The sequence below is a fragment of the Lissotriton vulgaris genome, chromosome 12, assembly GCF_964263255.1.
Source record: "Lissotriton vulgaris chromosome 12, aLisVul1.2, whole genome shotgun sequence".
In the NCBI taxonomy this organism is placed as follows: Eukaryota; Metazoa; Chordata; class Amphibia; order Caudata; family Salamandridae; genus Lissotriton; species Lissotriton vulgaris.
This window is the reverse complement of record NC_141700.1, coordinates 624,651,392-624,675,118: the sequence shown is the minus strand read 5'-3', so window position 1 is coordinate 624,675,118 and position 23,727 is coordinate 624,651,392. Positions and strand designations below refer to the sequence as shown.

The 23,727-nt window shown below is 42.8% G+C and overlaps 2 protein-coding genes across 2 annotated transcripts in view; one reads left to right on the top strand and one right to left on the bottom strand.

The window, feature by feature from the left end:
* The window catches only part of HAS3 (hyaluronan synthase 3), a 120,045-nt gene extending 114,657 nt beyond the window's left edge, over nt 1-5,388 (top strand). Inside the window, exon 4 of the mRNA XM_086946521.1 lies at nt 3,403-5,388. Coding sequence (XP_086802647.1) covers nt 3,403-4,332 — 930 coding nt within the window. The 3' untranslated portion in view covers nt 4,333-5,388. The remainder of the gene's footprint in view (nt 1-3,402) is intronic.
* A 6,858-nt stretch (nt 5,389-12,246) lies between these two features.
* Nucleotides 12,247-23,727, bottom strand: part of CHTF8 (chromosome transmission fidelity factor 8) — a 67,699-nt gene continuing 56,218 nt past the window's right edge. Inside the window, exon 4 of the mRNA XM_086945771.1 lies at nt 12,247-13,813. Within this exon, the coding sequence (XP_086801897.1) occupies nt 13,574-13,813 (240 nt within the window). The 3' untranslated portion in view covers nt 12,247-13,573. The remainder of the gene's footprint in view (nt 13,814-23,727) is intronic.

The following is a 23,727-nucleotide window of genomic DNA, read 5'->3' as shown; positions in this document are numbered from 1 at the left end:
CTCTCTCTCTCTCTTTCACCTTCATCAATATAACTGTGAATGAGGACTATGATAAATGTGTCACGAACTTTTGATTGCAACAAGGGGGGAGATGTCGTGACGGAGAGGTTGGGATCCGACAGTGTGGGCGACTGACAGTAGGGCAGTAGGACCCTGTGGGTCCTCAGGCAGAGTGACCAGGTCACCGGACACCAGATCCGGTGGCAGGGACAGGAAGGGGACGGACAATGACCAGGACAGAGACGTGGACGGACGTGGGGACAAGCAACTGCATGATGTAAGAATAAAGAAGAGTTAAACTAACCTGTGTCCTGTGTATGGTGTACACCCCTGCGCACAGCATGGACACGACACTCCTCAACCTTTACCCTTCTAGGTCTTCCCTAAACCCTTATAATTCGATCTGTTATCCTTTGAGCTTTTCTGTTCCACAGTCCCTTGTTAGCACTTCTTTCCTCTTCAGAACAAAACCTCAAGACTTTTTTTTAAAAAAAGCTTCTTAACTTTTCCTATTCATTTTTAAGTGATAAGCAATTATATTTCAGGTTTCGTACCATTTCAAAATAATATGGCATTATGATTTTTTTAAAATCAGAACCCAGAACTTCATGCATTTATTTGTAAACAAGTCATTTTTCTTTGTTTTTTGTAATGTATCAAAATGAAGATCAGCAAGCTTGGGGGTAACATACTTAATTGTTTTTATAAGACCTATAATGAAACTGAAAACATAGGAAGGAAATGCATAAACAAAAGAAAATACCTGCACAGATCTCCCCACCCATATTCTTGCAAGATTATACAGTGTATGTCCAGTGACCAGAGCACCTGATCCATTCCCTTTCGATATCATCTTATCCCCTAAAGCTGTCAAATATTATTATTCTATAGCTTTCGAATAGAGCAGACAGGTTCCAACATGCTGCCCCTGTAATCTGCCCACGCCCGCCATTTCATTGGGATCGTTTGTGGACAGCCCCTGGCCTTATACACTGCCACCTCCAGACCCATACAGTAATCCAGGCCACTTTTTCACGCCGCCAAGGACGAAGGGGGACCATGGCCCTCCACTCTCTTGCTATGTCTCGTTTTGCCAGTCTTGCCCAGGGACAACAAGGAAAACTTATATCAATTACCTCTCAATGTATGCGTGATGTGAAAGAGAGTGAGTCTCGGGTCCACTGGGATTGTCCAAACAGGATGTCACCCCGCGCCAGAAGCGATCAAGAGCAGGGCAACCCCATACTGTACGCAAAATGTGCCATCTCCCGTGTCTCTGTAAAGACAGATTGGGGAGGCGATCACCCCCATTCGACACAGCCGGTGACTGGCAAAACATACCCTATGGAGATAATTAAGGGGGATCAGCCGAAATCTGGCTGCAATGGCCACAGTCGGATGCATTCCCAGAGTCTCAGTCCAATCCTCGTCTTCTAAAGCCCCTACATCAGCCTCCCATGCCTGACGGAGAGCAGTGAACGAGTCCGAGCGGGAGAAAATGAGCGACTACTAAATGTTTGCAATTTAGTGTTCGCCTAGATCTCCCATAATAAGTTTGCCTTCCAAAGGGTTCTATTCAGAAATGTCAGAGAGAGCAACAATATATGGAGTTAATTTATGGCGGAGCTGAAGGTGTCAATGAATCTGGCTACAATGACGTTAGTATTCTGCCTGCAAGGTCTGAAAGGACTTGAGGACCATCCTTCTCCTGGCGCCGCCCAGAGTGGAGATCTTTATCAGATCACATCTATATGTATATATGGTATGCGTGATCGTCTGAAGTGTTTTTGTGCTTTCGAAAGCACGATGAGGAGACTCATCGTCCCTAGAAAGACAGTGCTCCAACAGGTGTAGGGGGCTAGTATGGGCGTTAACTAAGGGGAAACTTACACCCTGGGCTCCACCTGCACTCCATTATAGCAAAGCGAGCGATGCAATCCCAGCTACCTTGGTAGGGCCTATGCACCAATTATCTGCCATCTCTTTGGACCTCATACAAAAACAGTGGAGACATTATAGAGACATCGGTATAGCTATAAAATATTTTAGTATGTCACCGTCCACCCACAGCCCCAGGATGGGGGAAGCAAGGGGAAGAGGTTGGACTGGAGCAATTGAGAAACCATTGAAGACCTATTGGGAGACTTTCTTCCCCAGAAGCCTGTATTGTGATTAATGTAACAGTTTTTGAATTGTCTCTGAAAGTTGAGCCCCCTGCTTCTTGGAACTGTGAAACCGAGGCATCAGGGCCACAAACACTCTCACCATCGTGGGTACTGCAGCTCTCTCTTCTGTAAGCCGAGCAAGGACACCTCCATGTTGGAGAAAGCTATACTGCTCCAAGAAAGCCTAGTGCAGCCTCACCTCCAACTTGGGGATACTGCTGAGTGCATTACAAACAGCTGTCTCGGTCCATGTCTCCCATCTTTGGCTCCAGGTCCACCCTCCAGGAACACAGGGTCCAGGAGTTGGAGGGGTTTAATCTGTCACTGTCCTAGAGGCCTGTACATGCAGAAGGACGGCATCCAAGAATGAAGTACTGCATGCACCCCTAATGGCTGCTGTGTCCTCCTGTCAGCATTTAAAGGGAGATGAAGCATAAAGTCCACGATTTCTCAAGAAAGAAGACGGGAATCTAGTCATTCCACTTTTTCGTGCTTCAAAGAATTTGGTTAAAAAAATTGTCTATGCTCAAGGAAATGAATATCAACATGCTTCGTTCCTATCTTTATATTAAAAGGCCTGATGCTGTTACCCTGTTACAATGCATATCAGAACGAGTAGCTTCAAGGTACCCCGTACTAGAAATTATTCTGTCAAATATAGGTTCCTTCATTTATACACAAGCATATTTCCTGTGTTATGAACATCCTAATGGACACGTTTAATCACTTGTTGTTAATTCACATAACAAAGCCACTGGCCGACATATTAACTGTAAATGGGAAGGACTGTGTATTACTTTGATCTGATAATCCCATAAATAAAAGTACTAACAATGTTTTATTTCAACTCTGGTATAACTAAAATAATCTGTTATATTTGCTTAAATGGATGAAGCCAACAGATTAGCCTGCTATATGAGCACCACTGCTTCCTCACACCTGACCCTTTGCATAATACAACACAGAGTCCGCCCATTGGTCAGAGTCTAATGTCAGCATCACAAACGCAAATAAGCACTGAAGATTAAAATATGATTTTATAAGTACCCATGCTGGTTTTATGTGGAGAAAATAATATATATATATATATATATATATATATATATATATCTATATATATATATATCTATATATATATATATCTATATATATATATATATATATATATCTATCTATCTATCTTGTGGACAAACCCTGAACTGACTAGTGTCTTTGTTGTGGTCTTATGTCTTTACAGATCCTCAACAAATATGACTCGTGGATCTCTTTCCTCAGCAGTGTGCGCTACTGGATGGCCTTCAACGTGGAGAGGGCGTGCCAGTCCTACTTTGGGTGCGTGCAGTGCATCAGCGGGCCGCTAGGCATGTACCGCAACTCCCTCCTGCAACGCTTCCTGGAGGACTGGTACCATCAGACATTCCTGGGCAAGAAGTGCAGCTTTGGGGATGACAGACACCTCACCAACCGGGTTCTGAGTCTTGGCTATCGGACTAAGTACACAGCGCGCTCCAAGTGCCTGACTGAGACGCCCACAAAGTACCTGCGGTGGCTGAACCAGCAGACCCGCTGGAGCAAGTCCTACTTCAGGGAGTGGCTCTACAACGCCTTGTGGTTCCACAAGCATCACCTCTGGATGACCTATGAATCCGTAGTGACTGGGTTCTTCCCATTCTTCCTCATGGCCACGGTCATCCAGCTTTTCTACCGGGGCCGCATCTGGAACATCCTACTGTTCCTTCTGACAGTGCAGTTAGTGGGCATCATCAAAGCCACGTATGCCTGCCTGCTGCGTGGCAACGCAGAGATGATTTTCATGTCCCTCTATTCTCTTCTCTATATGTCCAGCCTTCTCCCGGCCAAGATGTTTGCTTTGGCCACCATCAACAAGGCAGGCTGGGGCACGTCTGGGCGCAAGACCATTGTGGTGAACTTTATCGGCCTCATCCCAGTGTCTGTATGGTTTGCTGTACTCCTAGGCGGTCTTTGCTACACAGCATACTGGCAAAGCAAGGATCCATTCAGTGACACTGAGCTGGCCTTCCTGATCTCAGGCGCCATACTGTATGGCTGTTATTGGATGGCACTGCTCACCCTATATCTGGCCATCATCGCCCGACGCTGTGGAAAGAGGCAGGAGCAGTACAACCTTGCTTTTGCCGAGGTCTGAGCAAGCCAACAGGAATCAGGATCAATGGACTAACAAGTGCAATGGAAATGATACAGGTCACACCATCAACAGTACTTACTCCCTACATACTTACTTATTCTTGGATGTTGATCTGTGAGCAGCAAATCAAGAGCTATGCATCTGGGCGCTGGGCTCCTTCAACGACCAGTTCTGGGATCCTACCTTATCACTGTGTTTTGAGCAAATTGGATATTTAAATGCATAAGTGAGTGTGGATGCCCATCACATCTGCAAAAGACACAGGTGCTGACTTGACCTCAAACACCTGAAAGAACACTATGGACTACATTGAGAAGGGAGAAAAGGAACAGAGTTCACACTGGAAGATCAAACTCATGTGTCCTATATGTGGAAACTTCATCTGGTGCTGAAGCTTGTGCTGCAAGTAGAGGCCCTGTTCCCAAGGTGTCAGCGGGAGTTCATCCATGTAGAGTTCAACCCAACCAGCAATGCCTTGTGATTGATGTTCTCGATCCAGCAATACCAGCTCTACTATGCAAACAGAGCAGCAACCTCGAAAAGGGAGGTAACCAAGAGGACCCTAAAGAAAAGCTAGGAAAATGGCCAAATCACAAAAGCCTACTGGTAGAACTCTCCTGGATTATCCGGGACCATACATATCAACAAAAAGCAATAGGACTCTTCCCATGTTCCTATGCAAACAGCTCCAGTCTGTCGACTGCTGCTGGTCAGGTATTGCCACAACAATGGTTGACTTTCTCCATCGATGCATGAGCTAAACAAAGGACGAATGCCGCGGTGATTGTTTGTGAACTGTAGGATGACCTATTAATGTACAATAGTATAATTATGGTGTACCAGAGTCCGCACTCAATCTTATTCTTAAGATTGAGCCGAGGTTTACAGTAATCTAGAGTTTGACTGGTTTTGAAGCGAGTAGAGCCGATGCCGTGGAAGGAGCCTGTGTGCGCCCGCAACAATACGAGTGTTGCTACCATGCTGAGTTTTACCTATCAAGGAAACGAATAGGTATGCAGCTTGCCAGTAGAAAAGGGCCCAAGACAACTTCATGGTTTCAAGGAACCGGTGGGGGAGGGGTTGGGAGGGTGGATGGAGTTGCAATTAAGTGGTAATTGGATGGCCCACCAGGTGACTGATTCAGGCTCAGCACAAAATGCTTAGAGGTGGCCTTCTTCAGGATGGTTTGTAAAAGGAAGAGAATCTCAGCGATTTGCTCCATGAATGTCACTATGAAAACCTATCACCTTTGCCTTGATGCTGCAGAGCACACAAGCCTTCTGCTTCTGATCTAGAGCTGGAAGAGACAACCCTGCTTATTTGTGTTGCCTTAAAGCTATTTCTTCTAACTACCCCACTTCAGTTTCTTACCCAAGTGCTGCTGCTTCAGTTTTTTGGGGCACGACCTGCCCTTTTGTAAACAGGCCACTGTTAATTCTGGTAAAATCTGTGCTTTTAATGATGGAAATAAGAGTGGGTATCCTGACTAAAAGTAGCAGCGTTCACATGGGAAGTGTCGGTACACCCATATTAGTCAGGCTATTGGCCATGCCATTAACACTGTTAATTTAGCTGCTCAAATTCTGAAGTGGTGTGGTGGCTGACAGTATCAGTCAGTTTAAAGCACTGGCTAATCAGGAAAGCATATTTTGTCGAAATTTAATTAAGCAGGGCAGATATCTCCTCATGACAGTGTTCAAAGCACATTACTTTGGTAGTCCAGGGGTCTGAAACTTTAAGTGGTGGTGTTTCAATGGAGCATCAGAGGTTTCTTCAGGGTCTACAAAAATATTGCAGCAGAACTCTACTGAATGTTAAAAAGAAGTCAAAAGATTTAGCTCCAGGAGGTGCCTTCTGAAAGATGCTGAGAAGCTCAAGCTTCCCACGTTCAATGTCTGTTGCCATTTTGCTCCCGAGTATGAAACTTTAAAGCCAGCTTTATTATGGTTTTATTTAAAACAGTGTTACACTTTACCAGGACTAAGCCCTTTGTCACTTTCCAAACATGTGAGTTTTCTGCAGTAAAGTCTACAGTGATCAGATAAAGCTGCTGTTGTGAAGCAGACAGGCGCAGCAGAAGGCTAGGTGGCTCAACGTCAATGAGATACAATATTTCATATATTGGTCTTTCACGTAAGAAATATTGCATTGATGAAAATCATACTATTGTCCCTGAATCTTGCTAAAAAAGTATCTTTTGGTACAACTTGGGGAGAGTATTTCATTCAGAAACTGAGACCTTCTTGTGGTCTCCCCTGCACTGCCCCCCACTTCTGTGCTAAAGAGAATCTACCAGGTTCAGACAGCCATGGAGCGCAAAGAGGCGCATTAGGATCGCCAAATGCAGCCCTTTTCAGTTCTGGGTAGAACTGAAATAATGAATCAATTAGGCCCATAATGCATCCTGACCTCTACGCCCTTTATCATCTGAGGATTGCACTCCACTTAGAGATGGCTCAGCCTGTGGACAGACGATTGTACATATGTGGTGCCTAAATTTGGCCCAGCTGGGCGAGGTTTCTGCCAGATTTTCCAGATAACCACTGACTATGATAACATTCATTGTAGATCAAATCTATCTTGTGTTGATAGCCTGGTAGGCTCCAGCCTTAAGGCCCACACACATTTTTCTGCACTCATTTTATTTGAGCCAGTGTACCCTGGCTTGTAGAAGAAAGGCCCAATGCTGAAAACATGGTCTCTGGTGAGATTGGTAGAACTATGCCAGATTGCTGTGATGCCTGAAATCCTAGGAGAGTGTGCACAATGCATTTTAGGCAAAGTAGAACAGTGCTCCAAAAGCAACACAAATAAGCATCCAGGATTCTCAAAAAAAGATAACTGCCTAGAAAAAATGGACATCAGAAACCAAAGCCTACTAGTATTTTAGGACTCAGTTCACCCAGTAAAGAACAGACATAGCAATACAATTATTTGGTTAAGACATATGATCTAACTACCACCTACAGTCTAGACCTGATCATCAGAAAAGCATCTCAAACTGCAATCAAACTTGAGCAGAGCAGCAACTTTAATTTACTTTTTCAGACTTCTCTTCTCCAAATGCAGAGCAGACAAAACACGGGTTCGAACGCAAGCCCTCACTGGACTGTACAACAACCACTGCATGTGCTTTATACAATGATCACTTCCTTGGGACCAAAGGCTCAAATCTATGACTCAGAAGTGATTTCAGAGATCTAGTGAACAGAAAATAAGAATGTTGTAAATACGCACTTTGCAACTCTTCAGCACAAACAGGCAGAATCTAACCACATCCCATATCCTTAACAAAGGTGCTATTTGTTCACAATTGTGTTCATGCGCACTGGTCAAACAGTTTTTAACCCAACTGAAAGATCATTATTTTTTAACTGATGGCCCAAAACCTGTACTCTGGTGCCATATTTACCCTTCTATCTATTGCAAAGTTCTTGACATTACTTCTTGAGACTGTATTGTAGTTCACACAAAACCAACCTTCTACCTCAGGTGCGGCAGGCAGTAAACACTAAACCTGGCTGCTCAATTGTGAACAGCTCATGCTAGAATCACAGTTTTATTTTATCACAAAAAACACCATATGGATTTTCCAGTGAACCGTTCACTCTAGTATTGGACTAAGTGCCTGGCTACAGATCACAAGAGGTGAGCAGCAGCAAAGACACTGTAGAAAGTTCAGGGCAAATACAACTCATCTTTGGCCATATCAGCAACACTTTGTTGCCATGGTCACTGAGCAGCAGACATGTATGCCTTAAACAGGAAATATTGCCTTGATTGACTTTCCCTTTAGCAACAAGAATGCGACTATGCCACACCTTCTCCCTCCCCCACACTTTCGAAAATAAATGTAATTAAAACACCACCACATTGGTTAAATAAGGCCTGAAAACTTGCCTGTCTTCTATCACACCTGATGCACTACTCTTCTTGATTGAAATATCTCAGAAATGCTTCGAAGCATCGCATTTACCCCAAAAATAAAGGCCGGTCGAAGATCTGATTTTGACTTGTGATCTTAACTGGCTATTAATATTTTCTGGCCTAATATTCTGTCCATCAAACCAGCTGTGTCCCTGACTCTTTACTGCAGTTCAGTGTGATTGTACTGTGCTTTAAATTTGCCTGGCTAATGATAGGGATTGGTGTCACTACAACGCCTGCTGTTACAACGCGATTTTTACATCGCATACCACTACAACGCATAGTGCTTTTAGGCGCTGGATAGTGAATTATTTAATTTACTATTCCAACTCCAGTCCCCGTGGATAGTAGGGAAGGTGTTGGATAGTAAATTAAATATATTCCCTATCCTAGAGCGCCCCCCAGCGCAATGCGTTGTAATGGTTTGCGTTGTAATGGTTGCGATGTAATGGTAGTGCGTTGTAATAAATGCGTTGTAAGTGATGTTCCCCAATGATAGTGATGCAAAAATTATTTGCAACGGCTGTTACCCGTAATTATTCCTCAAAATGTTTATTTATTAGTCTAATTCCAATCTAGAAAATCTGTGGTAGTGCTACACAGAGGGGACAGGCGTAACAAGTAGTCTAAAAAGGAAACGCGGGGTAGAAAGACAATGGGACGATTGCACGGGCCAAGACTCTCAAATATGGGCCGGCTTCCCTACACACAAGACTATCTTTAAATCTTCTATAGAAATCCATAGGGACGAAGAGAAAACACAAAGGGTAACGCTGCATCTACTGCGCATGTGCACACATATAATATAGAGGAAGCAGCACCTTTTCACAAGTAGCTTTTTCCTTTCCACTAACCGATTAAAATAAGGGCATTAATACTCCGGTATGTCAGGTGACATTGGTAGGAGATGGAGATGTTGATGAATTTCCTGGGACTTGTGACGGCACTGTTGCTCGTGTTCCAATGATTTGTATCTCCTGTTGTTCCTCTACTCCCGTTTAGTTGGAAGAAAGGATACAAACTGGTTTAAAGGAGCATGATACTAATAGTAATATTTTTTTTTACATAATATTCTGTGATTGGGCGAATTATTTTCAATCAGTTCCTAGAACATTTTGGAGACGAAAATCCTTCACATATTTAATGTAAACTAGTTAAAAACAGCGCTATCAATATCAATAATTCTATTAATAAAAAAAGAAAGAGCATGACAACAAGGCCTGCAAACAATCCTTCAAAGGCTCTCACAGCCATTGGTCCCTTCATTGGCTTTGTTGCACACAACAGTCACCAGCTCTCCATCCGAGAAGGCAAGTGCTGGAAGAGGTACATTCTCTGCTGTCCAAATCAGTGTTCAGGCTGTTGTCCAGAATAGTCCAGCCGCTCAAGCAGAGCAAACATTTACAGAAACAGTAAGAACGAGCAGGAAAGTAAGTGCACAGAGGACTCGGTGTCTCAAGGTTACCGGCACAGTCCTCCCTCCCTTGGCAGGGCACTGGAGGAGAAGACAGGGCCTGCATTCTCCAACTCCCTCCAGGTTTACACCCTTTCCTTTCAGAAACCTGCCTGTAACCACTTCCTGTTTACCCGGCAGACAGTGGGCTCGATGTGCATTTACATTCCCTCTAGGAGCAAAGACTGCAAACAGCAGAAACCGTTAAACAAAAAGTTAAAACTTTGCATGCAATTGGATAAGAGTTCCTAGTTTTCAGCCAAAGACTAAGCCTAACCACCCACATAACTATGCATTGATGTTAGGAGGACAATCTCTACCCCAACAAGCGCGGTTGTGCTAGAAGAAGGTCAACATAAAACATTTATTGTACAAAAATCAATGAGCTGTGGGACAGGAAGGAACCTGGGGCAACCCACACACTCTGCCAAGATTAGAGAGAGGTAATAAAGAAATTTAGATAAATACCCCTGAAAGGATCTAAAATTACCTGTCACAAGCCCCACTATGTATAATCCCATGACTTGAGTGTCAGAAGGCCCACTACAAGTCTACCCATCATCCCCTGACAGAGTTTGGTACAAGTCAAACGACAATCGCACAATCGACGTGCACCCCCACGTCGACCAAAGAAGAATTTGAACAATTAGTTACATTTGAAATCGAATATTTAAAGGGAGTGCTTGCAGGGACCATGCCAGCATGTTACAGGCAGGCTCCTGTATTCAGTTTTTAAACCTAGGAAGTCACACTCCAATTGGCTGCAAGAATTTGACCCTTGATATCAAAGAAGACCATAAGAAACTGATGTAAGGATAGAGGGGCACAGGATGGGCAATATATATTTAGTATCAAATGGTCTCACATTGGGCCCAGAATGCATGACTATTTTTTTATTATTTATGGTATTTAAACAGGGCAGCCTAACTCCAAGAAGTAAGGACACGCTTTACCAAATAGAACATGCATGAAAATTAGCAGCAGTAAAATGTAGCTACGCGTAGGGCAGAAGCGTTGCTTCAGTGAATTTTTGTACATGGAGGAAAATACAACACAAAACTTCAATATGGTAACTTTTGTACGTAAAAGTGAATGTAATTCTCTTTCAGAACACCAGCACTTCAAGAACGAAAGACAATGTATGACCACATTTCTTCATTTTCAATGCTGCACCAGTTGGAAAAGTTTGATGTCCAATGCTTGGGCTATGGGGTTCGACATGCCACTTTATACGGCTGTAGCTACAGGATACAATGAGTCCAAAGTGGGAAAAATTACAAATTCCAACATCACCTCTCCCCTAGGCTTGATAATCTCTTTGCTTCTCAAAAAAGGTCGATGGGGCCACTAAGGCTTCAGGTTGCAGACTCTGTGGGCCAGGCTCTCAGCACTAAAAGCAGAAATACCCTTTTACGGTATGGGAAGTTTCTGGTCAAATATGGTTCTGTCGCTTTGTAACAACCATGAGTTTGTGTTGAGCCCCAAGACTGGCTAGCACCTCTGCAGAGCATCCCTTTTGGAAGGAGACTAGGTTTTGAGCCTTTGGTTCCCCCAGAAGAGCCAAGTGGCCCACATCAAGTGTGACACCTTCAGCCAGTACAGCTGATTTTTAGCCAACAGCACCATCTCTTCTTAAACTGAAACTACAAGGTCCACATTAAACCAGGGCTGTTTTATGGTGTCATGCATGAAATTGACTTACAAAATAATAGTATCCGCAAGTTATGCCACTCTCTGTATTTGACATGCATGTATAGCATGTGCAAAGCCTTATACAATGGCGGGTCAATACTAGGGCAAAATGTATTCACCGACTCAACACAAGTGGCCTACTATGCAACATCCAAATCAAAAGCTCTATGGCCTTCAAGGCGCGGACTGTTTTAAGGTGTTGCAAACATGAAGAAGCATGGGGAGGAAACAGATCGCTGTCTGCTGTAGTTGGCATCTCTCGTTTTTCAATAAAGAGAGATGCGGGCACGGAAATGTAACAAATTATAAATGTCCCTAAGGTCGAATGCCTCTGGAAGGCCCATAGAGCTGGGATCAATCACATTAGCCAACTTGCCATCACCTGTTAGGTCTTTCCAAAGCACCGGCCAGTTCTCCCGATAGCCCACCCCACTTCTTAGTGGTTATACTTTACTAAGGGAATTATTGGTCACACAAAGTGAAAACTGCAAGGCAAAGAAAAGTATGAATCGGAATAGTACAAAGGCCACATAACCAATCTTTTGCTCTTCCTAATCTGCAAACACTCCGCTCCTCTCGGCACAAATGAGATTCACAATATAAGTGAAAATCCTGCTCATTTCTGCCTGTTCAGAGCAGACTGAACTTCTCCTCTGTCCATCACTGATCCCTCAAGGGCAAACCTCACAAGGACACGAGCATGCGCCCAAACATCTCTACTGCGTAAAACAAGTCCTTGTTGGATTGGCAAAACAATTTTAGAATATTTTTAGGGTCTTGTACTGATTTTAAATGCATTGGTTTGGTACAGTTCGTAATTATTGTATTTATTTTTATCTGCATTTTGTCAATTTGTTTTGTTATTAAAAAAAAAAAAAGAACAAAGGCCTTTTTTTCTACTCCAGTGAATGTCTTTAATCACTGCACAAAATAAAATGCCAAGGTTGTTTGACACGATTTTCATCCGTTTTGCACAATGTCTGTGTGTGTATGAGTTTTACAATGCTCAGGATATCTGTGGATTCCCAGCGAGACAAAACAAATCCTTCCCCCTAGCCGGCACAGAGGCTTGTGTCCTCCATCTTGTTTTGAGCTACAACCTTTCAATGGCGACTAAAAGTGGCCTCTAGGACCTAATCTACGCCACAGAAAAGAAGAGACCTTAAACAAGTCAACAACCTGGGAGGTTTGAGTAGTGAGCAAAGGGCGGACAGGTAGTAATGAAGAATGTTGAGTGAATGTGCTGGAAAGAGAAAGTGGTTGATGCTGGGACAGCAACATGATAAATGTGTGGGGGCAGGAATATTGTGAAGTGGGAAGGCTTTCCAACCTCAGCCATCACCAGGAGAGGACCCCAAGAGCTTTAGACCACTGACAAAAGGGCCTGCTAAAACATGTGAGCATGTTGAGGGTGCTTGGAGAGTATAGAGGAGCACAGGTATTTCTTAATGTTTAGAAGGTGCTGATGTTCAGGACATCCAGAGGACATAAGGCATGCTACCCAGATGCCTCAGAGCTCCGGAACAGGAAAGACTGAGGTTTTGGGGGCATAAATAGGATCACCCAGTGGTCCTGGAGAGCGCAATCATGTTCATTCAGGCCATCTTTAAGGCTTTAAGGGCGTAAATGTCACACAGAGGGCAGAAATGTTGCTGGTCTAGAAGCGCATCAAAAGAGTGCTTTAGGCTTTCACAGACTACTCAAAAAGCAAAACCAGGGTGACCACTGAAACAAGCACACAGGGGCACCACAAGATCACAGAGCTTTCTTTAAAGTCTTGATGACAGAAATATGTGGGTAAGAATGGTATTGAAGCTGTCCTCATCCAGGCTTATGAATAGGAAGCAGCTACTGTATCCACCAGCACAAATATAAGAACATAAAAGTGCTCTTGAGGTATTAGTACATGGAAGGCAATTGTTTGAGAGAATTAGGATGACACTAAGGGTCACTTGTGAAATCAGGAGTGCAACAGAAGGATGTATTAACTTGGAAAAGTTAACGTGTAAAAGGTCCTCACAGATATGGTGAGGACAGACTATTTCCCGGCTGAATTACTAGGGTGACTTCAAGCGGAGTCCATCAGCTTTAGAAACGTGTGGCAGAGGAGGCGAACTAGAAAAGTTCAGAGTCACAATGGAGAAAGTCTCTTAGTCCTCTTCAGCAACCTCACAACTTCTTAGGAACGTTAGTAATGATGGGCTTAGGCCGCGTTTTGAAAATTATCTTTTTCTTGATGAGAGCAGTCACTAGGTAGCGAGTAGACTGGTCCCCTTGGCTCACTTCCATGTCACCTTCCTCCGAATCAGGCCGTCCAGTGCTGCTTTTCACCAGGACAGCGAATGGCTTCTCCAAGCGCACAATCTTTCCATACAGGATGTGATGTCCTATGATCAGCACGGGGACTCCCTGCAAGAAAAACATTCCAACAGCATTAGGGCCATATTATTACCCACCACAACAACGCTCATTCACATCTTACAGACACAGTAAATGCCAGTCACAATCAGCAAACACAACATGGCTGCATCGCACACTGCAGACAGAACATACACCCATCTTAAATCACACAAAAAACAGATCCAGTGTGCACTGTAGACAACACTAAAAAGAAGAACATTCAATCCGAACTGCAACTCGCCTCACAGCGCATGCTAAGCCAGGTTCCCCTCTTACTGGTTATACTACAAAACACAATGCTACTTGGACTGCCTTCAAACTTCCTGATGAAAACAAGATACTCAGAACAATATTATTAGTAAAACACTCCTCCCACTTCATTGACCCTCTGCCTGCCATGCCTTCCAAAGAGCTTAGACCGTTCATACTCCCGCATTGGAATAAAATTGCAAAGGCTTCTCCCTCTCAGTGCATGATTCCTGACTTCCACGTTCATGGATCCTCTCACCGAAATTCAGAAGCAATCAAACATTCACTACCACATGTACGGTGATGACACTCAACTAAACCTGCAAATCTTCTCACCTGAAGATATCAAATCGCTCAACTGCACGCTACTGAAAATTCAACTTTTCATAACATTATGCTCAACACACTCAAAACGGAATTCCTCTACATCACCCCTCACAAACACTCTACCCCCTTAGAAGAATGGCTCAAACAACTTACAGCTCGCAACTGAGCCCCCCACATTATTGACTCCACTAGATCACTAGGTATAACATTGGACACATACTTGAATATGCAAGATCATATTAGTGCAACCACCAGGGGAGCCAACTTACAGCTAAATACACAAAGGGAATTCAAACCTCTTTTGCCGCCTGATGACTTTCAATTGGTAGTCCAGTGTCTAGTTATCTCCTGTTTAGACTATCGGAGTGAGACTCTTGCAGGCTTACCCAAAGTTAGACTGGCGCCACTAAGGGCCACACTGAACTCATCTGCTAAGCTTATCACTAGATGCAGAAAATCTGACCACATCACACCCGAACTAATACTCCTAAAATGTCTACCGTTTGAAGCAAGAATCCAGCTGAAGATAGCCTGCATGACACACAAGGCCCTTCACCTTAATATGCCAGTCTACCTGGCAAATAAACTCGAACTGTCTGGTGAAAGTCGTGTCTCAAGAAGCGCAAACTCCCTACTGTTGAAACCACAGACGTTCAACAAAAAGAAAACTTATAGCCGCTCCTTCTCTGGTTTAGTCCCAAGAATATAGAACGCTCTGCCTGCTGAAATCAGGTCAAACCCCTCAACGTCCGCCTTCAAAACAGTAGTAAAAATGATTATGCTTGATAGATTCCTTCAATAGAAGCCTGGAACCCTCAGCTCGACTATTTTCCTATAAACACTTCTGGATCTTGCATCTGCCAGTCGTCTACTATATTGTAACTGTAATGCTGCTTGCTCATTCCTTATTCATCTCTACCTGCATGTATAACTTGTCTGTTATTTGAACTTCTATTTGTACAGCACGCCAATACCTGGACAGGTCATGTTTGCGCTATATAAAACTCCTCAAATAAATCAAATGAATACAATCACAACACTGCTTAATTAGGAACTGCAGAACAAATATCCATCAAGCCCTATATCTTTAGCAGACCACAAACAAAAGACAGCTTCATCACAGCATTAAAAAATGTTGTGGCTGAAAAGCACTCCTACATATAGAACCCAGCTCCTTGCACACTGCAGTCAAATAACAAAGCTCCATCATAATTTATTTATTTATTTTATTTTATGTGCTTGTATAGCGCCTGAATAGACCCCCGAAGGGGTATCTCCGCGCTTTTGCCAGTGGAAGGAGACTATACTGTACTAGGTGACTTCAGAAGTAACTAGGGCATGAGGAAAGTTAACTACTAGTGAAAAGGTGGGTCTTGAGGGTTTTACGGAAGGATAGGTGATTTGTGATGTGTTTTAATGTTGGGGGGAGGGAGTTCCAGAGAGCGGGTCCAGTAAGAACCCAGTTTCACAACACACCAGAACAACAACACAGCTGCAACAGAACTAACATATATTCATTGCACACTACACACAAGTCTCCATTACACTCTGCCAACAAAACACAGATTCATCAAAGCCTTCAAAACTAAATGAGTCCACCTCACTCTATAGACACAGCATTGCACACTACAAATACAGCACAGACACACTATAGATAAACAAAACTCAAACATACAGTGCAAGCACAACACAGCTCCATCATACATTACAGACACAACGCTGTTCTATCACACTGCACCAAGGAACGAATAACCTCGCGAAGAACATGCATGATCCTCAAATCTAAGCACTTAATAAAATACTCTGCAAACACATACCTGAAGGGTTCTGCACGGAGTTTCTCAGAATATACATATGTCGATATAGTCTTCAAATGTTTACGCCCCTCCTGACAATTCACAAAGTTTGTAAAAGTACACTTAACTCCCATAACGTCTGCTGGCTTTAAAAAACGCCCAAGGCTTGTTTTGGTGAGTGTACTGCCCAAAAGGACTTCATATGGCCAATTATCAGCTTCTTTCCCAAAGTCTGTGGCAAAAGCCAACTTTTGGCCATGTACCTTTCTTCCTCTCTGACCCACCATAAAGTTGCGTATTTCCATTCAAATCTCTCCCTTGCTACCCTTGACCGAAAGGTATTTTAATTAGTTCCCGGCACTGCTAGTGTCATCAGCTTCCATCCATTACCACTGAAGGATGCACCCTTACAGAGCTGCAACAACTTATAATACAATCAGCACTTTACTCCATAATCATTGTCAACCAATGCATCTTTTGCCTCCTTGCCTGTAGGCAAAAGAGATACGCAATCAGCCTGTACATTTTCCACTGAAGTTAACAGTCAATGAAGAACTGGTGATATTGAAGCCTGACCACTAGTCTAACCGACTTCATTACAGGATTACTTCTGCCAGCAGCTAAAAACATTCACAAACCATTTACTATCAGTGTTGACAAAACAATTGTGTTCTATACAAGGGAAGATAATGTTTCACCACCTACGATCACATAAGTGTTTATTGTAGAACAGCAAAGTAATTCATCTCCACTTGCCTAAACGTGAGGAGCATAAACTACACTACATTCAGTACCTGTTGTTTTGCATGCCAATACATTGGCTGTCCTTGGAGAGTTCTAATCTTCCATGAGTATCTGTTATTTTCTATGGCAAAAACATTGGCTGTGCTTTCAGAGCTCTAATCTTCCATGATTTGGCTAAAGTGAATGGGCTTAATGTGGGTGTCGGTACAAAATCATCTTTTATCATAAAAAAACACTATGAACATCTTGATTCCCTCATAAACCATACACCACTTTAATGACCTAAGTGCGTGGCATAGTACAGCTTTCTTACAAGTTTAGCGTATTCCAATAAAACCCAAAAAGGGAATGTATCCTTGGAGTGTTGCACAGTGCTTACTCTTTTCATCAAATTGTTCTAGGGTCTTGTACCACTAGCAACCTGATAAAGTATGTCCCGAATAATGTTTTCTGATTTGGGCAAGCCAACAATGTATCATCAAATATAATCCACTGCCCATTCTCCTTGACTGAGGAACTTCCTAGTATCCGGCTTTGGATTAACATATGCTGGATTGAAAATAGAATGTTATCCTGAAAGACAGCTATATCCTTATGTCACCTAAACATAATGCACTGAAATACTGGCAGCAAAGATGGCAGCCTAGAGGGAATCTAGAAAATGTGTAAGCTTCGTCTAGGCTTGAACGTTGTAGGGGACATGGGCCCCTATGACACCATATGACACTCTGCTGTACAGTCAAAAGACTTTAACATTTTGCCAGCACAAAGCACAGATGCTATAGTATCATTATTAAACAAAGAATGCTTTGTCCACTCATATGTTCCAATTTAGGCTTCTTAGAGCCTCCAAAACCCCAAACATTCACGATTGTAACCAATTGCCCTGTACTATCAGTACCAGATAGTCAATTTCTCCAGCTAATCCTTTTACTTTCTCTTGTGTGTTACTCACGTTGCTCCCAAGTTTTGGTCAAGCAAAATCTTCTTGATCGGGAATACCTTATCCCATACAAAACATTCCTCAACATCTGCAACTATAGCCAATAGACCTTTACACTTCATATCACTTTTTTCAATTATATACATGTTGTCACTTTTGTTGCTTTCACTAGAATCTCTTTGATTTTCCACGCGGTCACTGGACATATGTTCATGATGTAGAGTACTGTCCTACTATTGATAGGTACGGTAAGATTTCTATGTATCAGCAACCTTTTTCCAAAATTGAAGCTGTTCATTTGCCCAATTATTTAATCAAACAGGCTTCTTCAACTGAACTATTTTCTAGCCGAGGTCAACGCACATAAGGTGGCTGATCTTTACTCGTCTATGGCTGTTTCCAATCTTGGAATTATAATCTCATATCACATAAACCATTTTTCCACAAATTATTGCCTCATACTCTACAATGTCCCCACTCATGCAGCTAAACATTCTTTAGCGTCATACTCTGGCACATGGCAAATGATTGCATAAACAGTGATCCTCTGCACCCAAACTATGCAATATTAGTGTCTTCTTAAGGGAGGAACAAAGCTTAGCATCTATAAAACGTATAAGGAGGTTTTAGCACAGTCTTCATCAAAGTAGAAAAACAAAGGCAGGGGGCTACACACTGCAACAGGTTACACTACCGGATATGCCAATACTTACAACACAACTACAGAACTCAGATAGATTAAGGTGATCAGCAACTTTATTCCTTATCTATAATACATTCGGTGTTACTCAGTAGAGACTCCAAGCACTTCCTCTTTTCACGGTTTAGAAGATGCCCTAGAGGCCACATTAATAACAAATTAGGCCTTAACCCCAGAAGAAGCCAGTGATCTAACACAGCTCTTGGAAAAAGACCCCCTCCCCATTTACCCCAGATAACACAGTCAACCCAGCAGAAGGAAACAAATCCCTCAGTCCTCTCCAAGCCATCAGTAGGGTCATAAATATCCCAAACAACATCATTGTTAAGATGCCCCAGAGATGAAGGTGTTCTGGAAGTCTCAAGTGAGCTACCCAACCACTATTTGCTGCAAGTAGCCCCATTAGTAAAATGGGGTGCCTCACAAGACACGAAAAAGAATTGAGAGGACGGCAAATCCCAAAAGGAGTCAGCATTGACCCTAACCAGTTCAAGTGAATGGGAAGGGAATCCCTGGGAAAGCCAAATGAGGAAGACCCACCTCATAGAAACTGACAAAAGCAAACCTGGAGTAGACCGAATATTACCCCTCTACCCAAAATAGGCATCCATGGGGAACACAGGAGATCCTCAGTAGAGGAACCTTCTTGAAATTATGAGCAAATATACCAGGTCTGGAACAAATCCCCTCTGCTGACATAGAAGGGTAGCCTTTCTTCCCCCATGGAATGGCAAGACCAACGAGCTCAGTGAAATCATCTTTATTAGGCCGAACCTTACTAATGCTCTAAGGAAAAGTAAGATGCAGCTTGAACTATGGGACATAAAACTGGTTGATCCCAGGGTAAGGAAATACCCCACCTGTTTTCTGCAGCAGGATGCCTGCATAAATAAAGGGATAGGCAAGGATTGCAACCCAAACAATAGGAACATGCCCATCGTTGGCTCAGTTTCAAGGGCCACATTAATGGGGAGTTGTCCCTCGGAAATCATGGAAAAAATTGTAATAATTACAGCAGGCAGATTTTGCGAAGGCCATCACTGCACAGCGCAACACACCACACTAGCCGATTGAGCATGGTTGCTAAGCGCATTCAATTCCTGCTCCTAGTCCACGGCCCCACAACACCACAAGCCAAATAAGTTGGCCCGCCTAAAATGAAGCTCATGGAACATTAGAGGGTTAACAGACTCAGTAGTCAAGAAAAAACCCATCAAAGAACTGTTTTCGCTCTCCAAGAAACATGGGCACTACACTCCTCCCCTGGCCGGACTTTACAGCATATGAATCCCCCGCAATGGCCTCTCAAGCTGGGGCGCATGCCTCACGTGGGGTATCAATTTATGTGAAGAACAACTTAATGGCAACAACTAAGGTACTAAATGCAGGAAAGGTGGACTATAACATCTTGAAAATTACTCTGACCAGCAGTGGGTGAAGAAGGACAAGGCTATCCCTCATCGTAGGCTGTATCTATTTACATCCCACCAGGTTAAGAAGGGAAGCCACCTTGATGTCACAGCTCCCAATTTTGCGGAATCTCAGTACCACATACCCGGACGATATGAAGATAATCACGGGCGATTTCAACACCAACCTTATACAAGAGGAGTTGAATAAGAGCCTAATAGGGCTCCACAGTGAGATTTGGGCTATTCAGTCAATCAATGTGCAATACCATAGAGCGGAACTAAATCAACTGGGCCGCCACATTATAAAGGGCAGAGTAGCACCGGACATTCCAGTGGCCTACACACACACCACATCCTTTAGCATAGCCACCCTAGACGACATGTGGTATTTGGTCTACAAACCAAAGTGTCAAAAGTACGAGCAAATCAAAAAACACCATGACCATCACCGGCATGAAGTTTATTACTAACATGAATGTAGAACATAATCATAGGGGAAACATCCTTAACCACGATGTTTAAACAACTACTTACCGGAACAACGAAGAGTGAACAACAAAGAGGACTGAACCACGAAGGTAACATCCACGAACGACGGAACAACGAAGGATGGAACCACAACTTTTAGAACACCGGAGCATGCTAGGAAAACAATTGAAAGGGTAGATGGGGGTGTGGGGGGATTCCCCCCACAAATAAAAAATAAATAAAATATATATAGTAAAAAAAACGTGGAAGATTAAAATCGTAATAGATTAAAATCAAATACAGCAAAGGATGTTGAAGAAATTAGTTTTAAAAAAAATTACCGGTTTATGTCAGGAGATGGCAGTGTTGCTTTCATTTTTAAAATTGTAAAAGCATAAGATTCACGAACAGAATACGGAATTAAATCTAAAAATTTCGTCGTTTAGGTAGTAGTGGTTTAAAATGTAGTGGTTAAGAAAAAGTCGTGGTTTAGCCTTCGTTGTAAAAGAAGTCGTGGTTTAGGCAGTAGTTGTTAAGTCATACAACCAATCATAGAGCAACAACTAATACCCTTTCTGAATGTCCTGCTAGAGAGGCCATCCATACCAGAGTAATAAAGTTCCTCACCAACTCAGCTAACCCAAAAGTTGCCCCAAAACCACTTTTCTTTGTTCAGATTAAGCCTAGAGGTCTCGTTATGCATTTTCTACTGTGTACTCTAACTATATGGAGGAATCTGTTCCTTATATTACAACCCAAAGCAAAACACGACGACATGATAAGTTTATATGGGGCGTCTGGTGCGCATTTATAAATAGAGTTGAAGTCTAAAGTACTCTAAAATATTAATTCACTGTCCATGCATGAAAACTTCTAAAGACGGGGGAATATCTTTTCGAAAGCAGACAAATTAAAACAACGCTTGGATTCCATTCCCTTAGAGAAATGAAGACTGGAAGTTACCATTCATTCGCGTGCGGTGGCTCCCCAGTACATCCAATAGAACAGAAGCAAAGTGCGGTGCATAAAACTGTAAACATTTCTTGAATTTAGACAGATGGAAAGTAGATCCATGAAAAGCCTGGAAAGTAATGTGCCGAATCTTAATCTATATTTTGGCTGCAGGAAGCCAATAAATGATCTTTAAATTGTCTGAGATGATATTACAAAGCCCAAAAATAACCCATACAGCTGACAACGAGCACAACTATAGTCGATCAGGACAGCTACCAAGGTGACCATAGATCTGGAGTTTGAAAGCTTGGGACAGTACCAAGAAAGAAGACACCAGAGACGTAACAGCTTTTACTTTTGTTAGTCTTACAACACAACTGTTCATTGCACTACCATACACCAACATCACAACTATTATCAGCTACATCATACCTACTCTACCAGCGGATGCGACATGCCAACTGCAAGGCTTAAAGTTGACAACACACAAAATTGTTAGCAAAAGATAAACAAGAGCACACTTAAGCGTCTGCCTTGCAAATCCCCTGTTCTGTGCATGTGTAAATCAACTCAGTGGCTATGCAACTCGCACAAAAGATGACATCTAGTCATCCTGCAAACAAACTTGAGGAAAGCACATCAACCTAAATAACTTGACCTGCGAGATCGCCATCACTTTCAGCTCTGCGTCACTCTCAAAATTCTCCAATGGCCAGTCTAGCTCCCTTAAATAATTAAGAGAAATACATGCTCCATGAACCTCAAATAAAACCCTTGCTGGATCTCAACAGTTTCAGAAAAGTTACCCAAATCCTTACGTTTCAGAAATCATCAACCAGCCAGCTCCACTAAACATGGAATCCTCCAGATCCACTACAAGCTAATGGCAACTGTTCTCAGAAAAAGCCTATCTATTAAAAAGATACCGACAACAACAAAATGCAACTCATCCCAAATCTCCAGCCCGGTCACAAAACCATATTTACAGATTACGTTTTTTGAAACGTTCCAACAATTTCATGTCATAAACAAGCTGCTATAACGCAAGCATGGCACAATCTCGGTCAATCTCAAGTCTTCTCATCAACCGCCTGCTCCAAAAAGTGTAAAAATGATGAGTTTCTTGGTTTACAAGAAATATACCCGCCTCTCTTTGAAATCAGAAAAAATACTCTCATTGAAAAAACAAACCTCCACCCATCTGATTTTCTAAGTTGGGACCACTTTCTGAACACCCTTTGAGTTTGAAAAAGTCTGTAGCCACATACCTCTCAGCACACATCACAAGTAGTATTTAACGGAGCGTCTGCCATTTGGAAAAAATACCTAAACATAGCATCACAAAGGCTACACTTCAGATGCTGGTTGATCATCTCTATGTAGTAGACGTGAAGCTTCCCTGTTAGTTCTGCTGTCCTCTTGTTGGATTTTTAGAACCCTAGACCAGGGGGTCCTAATCAACTCTTGCTGAAGGATGGTGGGCAGTGGGACAGTTTTGTGTGTTATCTTTGGAAGTGGACCCTGTTAATTTTCAAAATGCCACTCCATTGCAAAATGTTGCCATACACTGTGCACATGATACCACAGTGGTGAAACAATCATGGTGTCTGAAAACATGCATCACACAGTCGTGCCGTCCACTTCCACCTAACCAGTCTGTTTTGTTTCATTAGGTTGGCTGAATTTACGGGTATCACACTTAGGGTGCTGTTTGTGGTTTATCATTGTTACCTAACTAGACAACCACTAGTAGTATAGAATAACTGTTTTGACCCTGAAGAATTGCCGTCAACTTGACACGATGGCAAGAAACAGGTCGACCACTTCTTAGCGCGCAATATCCTGTAGCATTACAACAGGGACACGGCACATTCTCATTTTTAATCAGGATAGAAGCCAGTTTCATTAAAATTGTCTTGATTGGACTTCTAATTCCTGTTTTAATCCTCACAAGGTCTAGTGACCCACATTCCACACATCTACAGTTTTTAGGTCCCTCACTCCCACTGCCCCAAACTTCATGGAATAAAAGATCCCCGCTAAAGAGCTCCTCACAGGGTGCCAGTCAGGTATTGCAGCACTGACCTGACCAGGAGCAAGCTCTAGGTTGAAGCATGACACCTAGCTGGCTGGGTGAGCGAGGGCACTCGTTCTGAAAGGAGGAATTTACCCTTTTTCCTCCCTTCCCTTAGTGAACATTGTCTCACACACAGCCAACCATTTCCCCCCTTTTTTGCCTGTTAGGAACTGCATACTCTTTTTGTTGAAGTAGCAAGAGACACAACCAAGTGCCAAAGAGTCACACAAATTACAAATGAAGTGGACTCAAC